This window comes from Thalassophryne amazonica, chromosome 3 (genome assembly GCF_902500255.1).
Source record: "Thalassophryne amazonica chromosome 3, fThaAma1.1, whole genome shotgun sequence".
Taxonomy (NCBI): domain Eukaryota; kingdom Metazoa; phylum Chordata; class Actinopteri; order Batrachoidiformes; family Batrachoididae; genus Thalassophryne; species Thalassophryne amazonica.
The window spans coordinates 75,341,648-75,355,015 of record NC_047105.1 but is presented as its reverse complement, the minus strand read 5'-3'; the positions used below and the strand labels follow the sequence as shown (position 1 = coordinate 75,355,015).

Here is a 13,368-nt window from a genome sequence, read left to right as displayed (position 1 = left end):
CACCCCGCTTCTGTGGCCTGTTTTTTGGAAGTGATTTTACAGGGTGTTAAAAGCATTTTTTTTTTTTTTTTGCATTGGCTCATTGACTGAGTTTACATAAGGTCACTGGACAGCATCTCCATGAGCATACACTTGAGCTGAACATGTTAGAACATACACACACACACACACACACACACTGAAACCAAGTGCACAAACCACTTGGTAGAATACATATAATAAAAATATAAATAAATAAATACATATAAACATAACATCTAAACCAACAGTTTTTCCTTTTTTAGATACAGATCCTGTGGGTCATTGAATTCTTTCTGGGTATCGTTGAGGAGTGTTTGGAAACGTGAAGCCCAGAACATTGAGTTCTTATAACTGGATAGCAGTTATTTTTTTCAATCGCTGGAAAAAACATTATTCTAACATTTTTCATGTCTGTGACCTCTACTCTAGGGACAGAAACTACAGTAAAAGGTATTAATTATTTAATGTTATTGGTATGATGTCAATATGACCTCCTACAGATCATTTTGCTGTGAACCACTCAGCTTACTTCACTTGTGAAAATCAGACACCACTCTGAATCTCGAGAGAGTCGTGACATCTGGGACATTCCTGGTGCTGCTGCTGGTGTGCAAGCTGTAACCTATTACCACACAGCCGTCAAAATAAAAATCAACATGGTATGCAGCCGGCATGCACATGAAGCCCATCTGGCATGAAACATGCCTAAAGGTTGGAATTACTGTTGTATTTTTGAACCAGTGCAGAGAAAATTAGTTACAACTGTCCCCAACTAAAGATGAAACTATTGGAGGGGCTCAGGGGGACTTTTACCTGCAAAGGGTTTTTGGTACTGATGGCCAGGACCTGGTACTTGAAGTAGCACAGCTCACAGCTCCAGGATCCTCTTTCACTGATCCAGCGGATCAGACAGGACTGATGTGTGCAGCGCACAGAACCATCACAGCGACACGGGCTCAACAGCTCTCCCTGCAGAACACAACAGGTACGACAGCGTAGAAAAATGCAAGACAAATGTTATTGATTATTTCTGTTTTATTTTATGTGATGGTTACAAGATTTAATTTTAGAAAGGTGACAATGAAAACAAAGTCTCACAATGACGGTGTTAGTATTTATCTACTGAACTACAGTCTGTTAAGTAAAAACATTCAGAATGAAAATACGTTTTTCACTATGGCCTGTTCCATGTGTCATACATTTGCTAGCATTAATGACTGTGTTGATCAGTTTAGATGTATTAATCAGTGGGTATGATTTAGCTAAACCCTGGTCTCTCTCTCTGTGTGTGTGTGTGTGTGTGTGTGTGTGTGTGTGTGTGTGTGTGTGTGTGTGTGTGTGTGTGTGTGTGTGTCAGGCATTGTTATAAAGCACTCTGAGTGACCGCATCAGAAAGCTCTGCAGAAATGCAAACACTTACCATTTATTGATCATCAACAGTAATTATGTTTTCACACAATTACTGTTTATTAATACAAGATTTCAATGTTTCCAAAGTGCTGTAAATATGAAGAAGAATTAAATCCTACTGTATGTAAGGCATACTGGCATCAGGTCCGATAGATACTATAATAGGAGTAGATGAGAGTCTATGACTCCCCCTGGTGGGATGCCAGGTTCCCAGCCTAGGCACACTTCATTTGCATCACCCATTTACATAATTTCTTGGCAGTGTGAAGTACACACCTGGAATGATTATATATTGGTAATCAAACTCCTATCCTACAGTCAGCTGTTCTACAATAAATATGACTCGTTATAATTTAGCCTCTCAGCTAAAATTTAAACAGGAAAATTGATTTACTCAAAACAGCAATAAAAGCCTATATTCCTTTAACAAAAGCAAAAGGTACCATTGTGCCTTAGAGTTTGTGGATGTTTATTCAGCTATATGAAAACTAAATGTTCGTGTTGTGCGTACGCATTCTAATAACACATCAGGGCAGTGACATTTTATGGACGTTGTCAGTTAACCTTCATTTACAAATATGGTTTTGGGTGTATTGCATGTAAAATGAAGCATGCACGTCTCGCATTTCATATCCAGTTAACTTGCATCAACTTTACCATTTTGTTATTGAACCTGAGGGGCCAAAACACTCCTACAATGCTGTTCTCATCATTGCCGATTTCTGTAGACCTTTGGAGATAATGTCAATAGAGTTGGACATCCATGACACAACATAATTCTGTTATATTTCACACTGTGAGCTACTGTTAATTCTACCCGGTTCTTACTGTAATACTGTCCCTTCCAACTACAAAGTCAAACTATTTTGCACTTTTAAATTTATTCAAAGTCAGAGTGGAAAACCAGGCCTGGATTCTGAAGAACTTCTCTCTCTGAGGAGATCCATACATTCAGAACCCCAAACAATGGACTAAAATAGTTTTTATAAAGCACAACATGACAAAGGCGGGTCTTATTTCACAAAATCCTTCCCTTATTGGTCACCGTGGGCATTCAGGAGAGGTCCTGCACATGATAACGGGACATATGATTTATACTGTAACTTGAATCTCTTGTTCTAAGTGGTAAAACTGGTTCAACCCAGTTCGACATGCACATTTAGACAAATATCAGAATAAAAGTATATCAAACTAAGAATATAGCCACTTAATACAAAACAAATAGCAAAGAAAACAAAATAACAAATAAACACAAAAATATATCTAACACTATACTGTATATCTGATTATTGTGTCCACTGAAAGTCCTGCCTTCATGCACTTAGCATAATGCTAATGTGCAGTAATATGAGACGTTATACACCACTTATTACAAACAATCATATTGCTCTGTTCAATCTTTGTCATTCATAAATTTGCATCACATTCTGCCAGTGCTCACATCAGTGTCGCCTCACAACGTTTAATTGTCAGCAGTCTTTTGTATTGTCTTTTCTCTCCACGTGCTTTGTGTGTTCTGACAGCCTCTCCACAGCAGATGCAAAGTTTTCTGCATTGCCCAGCTTCACTTTCATCTTGGCCTGTTATGAATATTATTCCGCTTACCAAGCAGCTATTTTTTGCAATCTGCTGTAGTAGTCATCACTGAGCTCATATCATCATGAATGTACTCGGCCTCGAGAGAGGAGTGCTGAATCCAACTGCCTTGTCTTTCTCCTCCTGTTTTGTTGCATCAATCCTGAAAATCTGGAATATGTCATTTCCTCATGGGTTACAAGTACTGCTTTGTTCAATCACGCATCGCATAAAGAAATCAAATGCACTTGTCTGTATCACCATTCAAGATGCAACTTAAAGAACATTTTAGTTTATAGTAGTTGTACAGTTGATGTGTACATACAGTACTAGATGGTCTGACTGGATTGATAAATCCAGATGACAGGTTCCCTTCAATGGAATATTGATGTTATCTGATGCCACACTGTCCCACTTACAGGGTTCTCACCAGGCTTTTTTCACAGCATAGGGGGGAACTTAGTGGGGCATAGTTGCGTGACAAGTGCTGCAGGCGTGAGCACTGTAGGAGGGTCTGGGGGTATCCCCTTGAAAAAATTTTGAAATTTATAACCCTTTGAAACACTATTTCCTGTATTTTGAGGGCCACTTTGTGTTTCTAACTGGGACATTAAATAACGTGGAAACGTGTCCTTTAAAAAAGAAAAAAAAAAAACAAAACAAAACAGAAAAGCCCCCTTATGCTGGTTAAATCACAGCATAGGGGATCCAAATCACAGCACAGGGGCCCCTACACTCAACTGCACTGGCAAGAACCCTGCTAAATATTACCAAAATGCAAGTGATTCCCTTCCCCTTCACCTCTGGAGCTCCCTGCATTGTTACATCCTCCAGCAGAATTATAGCATCATCATAGTTTAAATTTCAGGGGACAGCCTTGGGATCCCTTGACTGGAATATTGATTTCATTTAACGTTACATGACCCCAGTTGCTACGTGTTAAACATGATTGATTTTATGCTAGTTGGTAATAATGATCAACTTTGGGTCCATATAAATTACACTACGTGTAGCATTGTCATGATGTTTTCACTGCCTCCTATGGTTATTGAGCTCAAGAGTGTGACATGAAGTATCCATGACAACACTGAAGCTAGTTCTACACTGTTTTCAAAATGGCAGTTTTGTGTTTTGAAGGCCAATCTGAGTGCAGTGTGTTGACTTTTTTTCATTGTGTACATAAGTGTGGAATTAAACAAATCAGTCACTAGATTGGGACAGAATTTCAACTTATTTTTGGCTTGGTGCAAACTAAATGGAGTAGACTCCATGCACTATGTGCAGTATATTCCCCTTCACACACAATACTGTTGTATGGCTGGGGGGGCCTGGCTGCCTTTTGTTTCTGTTTTCTGTCCTGTCTTTTGTTTTTCCTTCCAGGTGGCTTGCATTTGGGACTGAGTGGCTGTGTAGCTGAGTTTATCAGGACCTCACCCTGATCACCTGAGGCTGATCACCTGCGGCTCGTCAGGACTCACAGCTGTGGTGCATCTACATGGATTGGAACATGGTGGCATTTAAGACTGGAGTACACAGTATTTGCCAGAAACTCGACCTTGTGACCAGACGGGTGAGATCGTCGTCTCGAGAGCCATCTCATCATCAGTGGATGCAGAGAACGTCCAGGTTTGATGCATGGTCTGTGAAAGAGGAGAGGGTAAGGTCTCACGCTCGTCAGCACACTTCCTGAGGTACATTAGATTTTGTGACTAACATTTTTACAGTCAGTAAATGTGGTGTCCCTCACACCTTATTTTATTGAGCTGTATGTAGTCGTTTAATCAGCTTCCACTGCTGTGGAGTTTTGTGAACTGGATGTTCCATGCCTGCAGGGTGGGAAGCTGATTAGTAATTAAGCCAGGAAGTGTTTGCTGTTTGTACACCTTTGAGCGGTCCCTCTGTGTGTAGAGTGTGGACTCACATGATGATTTCTTCTTTCACAGACTCGGTTTGTCGCGGCCACCTGGGGGGTGTCGGCGGGGTCCTTGGGTCCGAACTAGTCGTAGCCCGGACCGTTGGCGCTGCTGGGAGCGCACCGCAAAACCACCACGCCAGACCGCGCACTTTTATATTTTTTCACATCACTGTTATGTTCATTAAACTCTGTTATCCTTTGTACCGTGCTCTGCTTATTTTATACTGGGTCCTTCAAACGCTGGTCGGTTCTCCGGGCTGCGTCCGACACATAACACAATTCCACCCTCACCAAAATGCAATATGGACTGGGTAATGTGTTAGAGATGAAAGGATCCCACATTGTTTGATGGAAATGAAAACTGTCAAACTCCAGACTGCTGAATTCAAAGACACCCAAAAATCAAAGCAGAAAAAATTATGCAACAGGCTTATTCATTTTGCCAAAATTTCATTGCAGCAACTCAAAATGGTACTCAGTAGTTTGTATGGCTCCCACGTGCTTCTTTGCATGCCTGACAATGTTGGGGCATGCTCCTAATGACATGACAGATGGTGTCCAGGGGGGATCTCCTCCCAGATCTAGACCAGGACATCACTTAGCTCCTGGACAGTTTGGAAACCTTTAAATAGCTTCCTTGGGGTGACCCTTTCACATATCCAGTCATTGTGAATGTGTCTACTATACATATATATACTGTATTTTAAGTTGATAATGTGTGTGTGAATAAACTAAACTGAGGTGCAACCTGGTGGTGTTGGGTGGACTGAAACATAATGTCCCAGAGGTGTTCCATTGGATTTAGGTCAGGTGAGCATTGGGGGACAGTCAATGGTATCAATTAATAATCCTCCAGGAACTGAGGTCCACGGTGCCAGTCAATGAACACAGGGCCCACTACAGGACATGGGACCCTCAGGCCACCCTCATGAAGTCTGTTTGTGATTGTCTGATCAGAGACATTCACACCAGTAGCCCGCATGAGGGCTCCAGCAGTGCTCAACCTGTTCCTCCTTACACGAAGGAGCAGATGCCTTTCCTGTTGACGGGTTGAGGACCTTCTATGTCCTGGGATCTCCTCCATGCTGGGAGACACAGCAAGACCTTCTGGCAATGGCATGTATTGATGTGCCATCCTGTAGGAGTTGGACTACCAGTGCAACCTCTGTAGGGTCCAAGTACTGCAGCATAGTACCAGTAGTGACACTGACCCTAGCCAAATGCAAAACTGGAACAGCGCACTCATAGAGCACAAACCTCTGCCAACACTAGTTTTCAATTCCACTCAATTTAACCTGTTAGAAGTGTTTTTTCATAATTTAAATTAGATGTGATCAAATCTCAGGAGCATGTTTTTAGTTCATGCACTTGAATCAAAGGTGTTTTTTGTGGTGTTGTCAGGATTTTTTCTTTTCTTTTTCGGTTCTAAATTCTTTTTTAAATAAATTTCACAGCACATTGGTTATCTTTGCTATGCACAATTTGTCATTGCTTTTTGGCACTTGCTTTCTGACTGATAACTGGAAGACAAACAGGCATAAAATTGGAACCTCCATTCAATTTTGGTGTCATACCAAATGGGATTTTCAATATTAAATTCCAATGTCCACCAACGTTCATCCATGAAACACATCCAAAAATAAATATGTGTTTATTATGAACATACAATATGAACATTTGCTTTAAAGTTGCAGTGTGTAGGATTTAGGAGAGTTTCTTAGCAGAAATGGATGACCTGCAACAATGAAACAATGCAATGTGTTCTCATAAACTTAGAATAAGCCTTTCATATCTATATGGGAGTGGGCTACCTCATCGAGGTATCCATGTTGATAAAGGAGCCCAAAAGAGACAAACTACACCTTGTGCATTTTGCAAGACTAAAGAAAAGACAAGAGGAATCAGTGGTACTTTACTAAAACACTACACATACAGATTCTTTATTGTCATTGTAACAAGTACAATGAGTGCAAGTATTTCAGTGCAAATGCCTGAGAAAACCGTGCATAGACTTGATAGCTCTGGAGGGAAAAAAAAAATAAAATAAACATAAAATTTAACAGAATGAAAAAGATATGTCCAGACCACAAAATAATTATTTATTTGTCTGTCTGTCTGTTAGCAAGATTATGTCAAAACTACTGCACAGATTTTGACAAAAAAATTTCACCACATGTACATATTAGGCCATGGAAGACTCCATTAAATTTTGGAGGTGATTCACACGTCAGCTTGCAGCCGGCGCAGCACGGCGCAACAGGAAAAACACCTCCGTTGAAAGCCTTAAGGACAAGTTGGAACATGCCCAACTGTTAAACAATTTCTCAGATACTCCACTGAAAGCCATCAAAAGCCGCCTGGATTTTACAAATGGTTATCAACACGGAGGTGTTTTTCCTGTGGTGGCGCATCGCGGCGGCTGCAAGCCGACGTGCGAATCCGCCCGCACGTCTTTCATTAAAAAAATCTCCTTTAACAGTGGAATATCCGGATAAAATGCTGAAACTGACTTCTTCTGAAACTTCTCTGTTCTCTCACGACGTCCCAGGTCAACAGAGGCTTAAATGTGGAGGTTTTCAGCTTGAAACAGGCTGACGACGGCACCTGGGAGTGCTGCGCGACGTCCCGCTCCGTGGGAAGTCCTTAAAGTGACAGAATCACTTCAAAATCTCTCATCAGCCGTTAAAATTTTCACCGAAAACCAGCTGAATTTTTCGAACCGTGTCCACTTCGATGTGGCTCACAGGTTTTGAAAACATTTTGATCAAACAAAGCGCCAGTCTCTCAGCAACTTCTCAGACAAAGGAATTCCGACGAGGGGGCTGGACCTGTTGTGTGGGCCGCTGATGAGGAGGTACTGCTGGTCCACCACCACTAGAGGGCGCCCTGCCTGGAGTGCGGGCTCCAGGCACCGGAGGGCGCTGCCGCCTTACAGGAGCAGCCAGGATGACAGCTGTCACCCATCACTGGAGACAGCTGATCCCAATCAACAGGGAGGTATATCAGCAGGACGGCATCTCCACCTCATTTGCTGAGATATCGCCTTATCAAAGAGGTAACAATCTCCGCCCAAACATACGTGTGACTATAGTTGTAATTCTTGTTGATTATTTGTAGGACAGCTGACTACCGGACAACATTTGGATAAGTACTCACCTTCCTACACTTCTTGATTGTTGTTGACGAGAGGTGGAGGTGGACTCTCCACCCTCCATGTTGCTGGGTGCAGCCGCATCCACACCTGACTGTTTCTGTTCCTTGCCAGCAGTACCGGATCCGACGAACGGAGGCAGTGGCCACCTGGGAATTCGGGACTTGGCGGCTCCAGTATTCCCGGGGTTCGGTGGCAGAGGAAATCGGGTTGGTTCCGGTTCGACTTGGACAGACGTCTCCTATCGTCGAGCCTGCCCACACGACACCGTTGTAATTGAACTCAGTCTCAATATTGTAATCGGTTGTGTTTGTTGTGCCTGTTTCACAACAGTAAAAACAGTGTTATTTGACTCCTCCATTGTCCGTTCATTTGCGCCCCCTGTTGTGGGTCCGTGTTCCTACACTTTCACAACAGGACCAGTCCTTCCCAAGGCGTGCTCACAGGCGAATGACGTCACCGACAGGCGTGGAAAAACTCACGCATGCGCACGAGGGTTCAAGCATGTCTGACGTACAAACATATGAATGAAAGCCATATAGTTTTTGAAAAAAATAAAAGGACCTATACTTTGAGAAGAGAAGCTCGTCCATGCCTTTGTCTCCTCCAGGCTGGACTCATCGGGATCTCTGGCAGGAGCATTCAAAAGCTCCAGTATGTCCAAAACAGCGCTGCCAGGGTCCTGCGCAGGCACGAGCACATCACCCCATTCTTTTCTCCCTCCACTGGCTCCCCATTCACTGCCGTATTCAATACAAAGTCCTCCTGCACACTCATCACTGTCTTCACGGTGCGGCCCCCACTTACCTCACTGAACTGCTCACACCACACACTTCCACTAGGACCCAGTCAGGCCAACAGCACTGTCTAGCCGTGCCCAGGACACGGCTCAAGACCATGGGTGATAGGGCCTTCTCAGTGGCTGCTCCCCGTCTATGGAATGCCCTCCCAGACCATCTCAGGGCTCCACAGACGGTGGATGCTTTTAAAAAAGGTCTCAAAACCTACCTTTTTACTCTAGCTTTTAGCTAAATAATTGCAACTGTTTTATTGCTCTTATTTTGATTTTATTGCTACTGTTTTGTTTTTACATTGATTTATAGTCTTTTGTGTTCTTCTGTTTTATACTGTAGCACTTTGGGATTTGGTGTCAAATGTAAAGTGCATTATAAATAAATTTTTTTATTATTATTATTATTATTATTATATATATGTGTGTGTGTGTGTGTGTGTGTGTGTGTGTGTGTGTCTGTGGGTGTGTGTGTGTATGCCCTGAGACAGACTGGCATCCTGTCCAGCATGTACCCCGCCTGATGTCCTATGACTACTAAGATAGGCTCCAGCCCCCTGTAACTGGAGTAAGCGGGTATAGAAAATGGATATATTATACAAATAATGAATGTTAATGAGTTCAATGGTACGAATATTTCATGAGGTGAAAGCTAGAACAAACCATTCAACGAGGCAAAGCCGAGTTGAATGGTTTGTTCCAGCGTTCACCGAATTAAATATTCGTACCAGTGAAAGAATGTGAAAACATTCATTATTTATTTTATATAACGACTAAAATAGATCATTGTCATTTGATATTTTATTAATTTGTAAACAACAGAAAAGGGACTTATATTTTGGTGTTCCACTGTGATGTGTAGTCCAGTGATGCAGTGCACTGACTTCGGACTTCCATAAAAAAAAGACTTTGTGTAGTTTCTCAGTCCAGCCAAAAATCACATCAGCATTTCATGTAAACATCCAGACGGCTTACAGCGGAGTGGATTTTGTGTGTGTGTGTGTGTAGCAGCCCAAATTTGCACTCTAAATGGAACCAAACCACACTCTGAATGCAATGCAACACAAATGGGATGAATTAATCCATGTCATGTGACATACAAAGCACCAATCAAATGACAAGGATCCACTCAGCCGTTATATAAATATACACACACACACACACACACACACACACACACACACACACACACACACACACACACACACACACACACACACACACACACACACACACAATACAGAGAGAGAGAATTTGGTGATATTTATTGCCATCATTGGATAATTGACATCCATTGCTTCCCAGTTTTCACCCACCTTCAAAAAATAAATAAATAAAAATTAAATATCAGGACATCTGGTATATGTTTTAGCTGTCAGTATGAGAGAAGGCATTTGGAATGTCCATGTTTTTGCATTTTTTGCTATAATTTCTGTCTTTGTGTCTCTCTGTCTTGAGTTGATGTCAGAGTCCTTAATTAGCTGAACATCTGGAGGCTGGATACAAACTTTCCAAGACGCTTAAAATTTTGTGCTTTCCAAGTTCATTTTTCACTAAAATGTACATACTTATTGGACATATATCTTATTGTAAAATACTTTCTTTCAAAAACATTTTTTTTGTTCAGTTGCCACTTAAATGATCTGTTGGAGTTACTTTGGGTGTACATCCTGAAGGCAGAAGGTTTGAATGAACCCTGCTGACAAAAACAATCATCATCATCACCATGAACATGATCTTTGTTAATCAGACAATGAACATATCAGTGTAATGACATCACCAGTTCCTCATGCTTTTTCTAAAACTTTTTTTTTGCCTGAACAAGCTGCTTTCAGATCAGTATCAGTTGCTGATTGTTCTGTCAGTTGAGATGAATTCATTAATAAATCTATTTTTTATTTTGCACCGTTTTCTGTCTTTTGATCAGAAACTGCATTTCCTCACCTGTCCACATGTGGTCAGCATTTCCTGCTGATCCACACACCTGTACTTTGATTCTCTCAGCAGACATCCATATTGATCTGATGGCAGACTGTCTTTCTGCATTATCATTTTGAATTTACACTTTCACCTTTGAATTTGTCTCCTTTATTCCTTTATTTGTTTGGAACGATTATTATTTTAGACCTTCAGCTGCCCACGTCAGCTGAAATGAACAATCAGCAGGCTCTTCATTTTGTATGTTTTCTGTCTCTGCCTTTGAGTTCAACCTCAAATCTGTCACTAAAATATTCTGTTTGCACAACAAACAAAGTTTGCACAACCATTTGGTAACAACCCACATTATCATCACCAACATGGTAATATATTAACCCTCAAGTGAGCAAGCTATTTTAGTGACTAATATGACTGAGTGGGGTTATTTATGACCCCTTTGACTTTATATTGGAATACGTCTATACATATAAATGATTATTTGTCCATCATCCTTTTCATCCTCACTCTAGGCATCAAGAATCAGTCTCAATGCTGTGCAGCTGTAAAATGGACTGCATTTATAGAGCGTTTGAAGCTCAAAGAGCTTTACAATTATGCCTCACATTCACCCATTCACACTCACACAGCTGTGTCAGGTGCTGCCATGCAAGATGTTCACTACACACCGGGAGCAACTCGGGGATTGAGGACCTTGCCCAAGGGCCCTTAGTGATTTTCCAGTCTGGCTGGGTTTTGAACCGAGGATCCTCAACCACCATCACCTCTAAATTTTGCACTTCTAGACCCCCCCCCCCCCCATCAAGTAATGAATGAGAATAAATTTGTGCTCCCATGATGAAAATTTTGCACTTTTCCTGACAATAAGATGAACCAATTGATTAATGTATATTTCGCGCTGCTGAATCACAACGTGCCGTGAGACTGGGTTGAAAATATGATTACAAGTTGGCAAATAACAATACCATCTGAAGCTACGATGTCGAAAATCTCATAGATTTTCCTGGGGTCAAGTGACCCCGCACAAGTTTGGATTATACATGCCACAAAAAAATCTATGAACAAATGCAGGATAAACAGACTGACAAATTCATGGTACGAAACTTTTTGCCAATTAAAATGGAGAAAAAGGTGCACAAAAATATATGCCTGGGGTCAGAAATGACCCCACTTGGTGGCTTGAGGGTTAAATAATAAGGATGTTAGCAATAAAGCATATACTGGTCATATAAAATGTACATTTTCTTGCAAGCTATTTTAGTAAATCTTGGACTTTTCCAGATGAAAACATGGTTTGAAGAAGCTCTATTAAATTTCCATGTAGCTTGCATGTCTTTGCTTAATTCAACTCAAATATTAATACTGAACTCGTTGACCCTCCTCCAGCTGAACACCACGTGGTTCCCCCACGCTTATCCCTGCTGACGTGCCCGTGAGCAACGCTGCTCTGACCCGGCTCTGGGATGTACAGCCTTCATTGCAAGTTTACCTTCTCTGGTCCCTGGAAGCAGATGCGGCACTGCGGGGAGCGCGTCCCGCTCTCACACAGACTCGGGAGGGACGCGGCGTCCAGGCCTCCGTGCGCTTTGGGCTCTTTGTCTTCAAACGCCAGGCTCCGGGGCCGGGGGTCAGTGCCGTAATATTCCTCCTCATCGTCCCGGTGAGAGCAGTTCAACGGCGGCCAGCCACAACCTCCTAAACCGAGCCCTCGCATCCCGGTCCGCACGTCCTGCTCGGCGTCAGTCCTCCTGCTTGATCCAGAGCGCATCAACAGCAACACTTTCAGTTCATTGAAAAACATCCGGATCCGATACTTGAACATTCTTCAGAGGCTTTACTACACAGGTGAAAGTGTGCAGGGACACAAAGGAGCCGTCAGCTCCTCTCTGAGCGCGGAGGCTGATCCATCACCAACACAACCACGAAATATTAAACAGAACTGTTGATTTTATCAATGATGGAGTGACCACATCTCATGTGTTTGTCAAAATGCATGCGAAAAACATGATAGGCTAATAGATCAGCCCATAGCTCGTGCATATCCTGTTGTTACAGCATGTGCACGGTGATCCAGCCAATAGGGAAGCGTTATTTTTCATGGATTGGAGCGTGTTTTTTTCTCCTGCTTCTTCTTTCAGGATTCATCCGCGACATTAAAGTCAGAGCAGCTTGGTTCTATCCTCTCGCTCCTGCACATCCAGTCCACTTGAGGTGAGGAGGTGTGACATTAAATCCACTTAACCATCGGATCAGATCGGATTTATTATTGAGTTTCTCGTTCACCTAGTAGGGGAAGTCATTCCACGAGGTGACGTGGGTGTCCTTTGTTGTCTCAGCATCCTTCCGTCAAAGCGCCGACGGTCGCGCGCTCCCTCGCTGTCACCGAGCCTCCTTTGTCCCAAACCTTTACCCCCGAGCACAGCCGACACGGGACAAAGTTACAATCCAGCCATTGCAGATTAAATAAAAAAAGGAAGGAAAAATCCACTTGGTGATAACTTAAATTTTGTTCCTTTCCCCAATCATCTCTGCGCCACAAACCAGGAGGAGCCAAACAGCGAGCCCACAGCA

The 13,368-nt window shown here is 42.4% G+C and overlaps 1 protein-coding gene across 1 annotated transcript in view; it reads right to left on the bottom strand.

Moving 5' to 3' along the window:
- The window catches only part of LOC117507066 (E3 ubiquitin-protein ligase MARCH9-like), a 33,078-nt gene extending 20,116 nt beyond the window's left edge, over positions 1–12,962 (bottom strand). The window contains exons 1-2 of the mRNA XM_034166821.1: positions 12,287–12,962; positions 835–990 (exon numbers count right to left, since the gene is read on the bottom strand). Of these exons, the coding sequence (XP_034022712.1) occupies positions 835–990; positions 12,287–12,619 (489 nt within the window). The 5' untranslated portion in view covers positions 12,620–12,962. The remainder of the gene's footprint in view (positions 1–834; positions 991–12,286) is intronic.
- Positions 12,963–13,368: the final 406 nt, after the last annotated feature.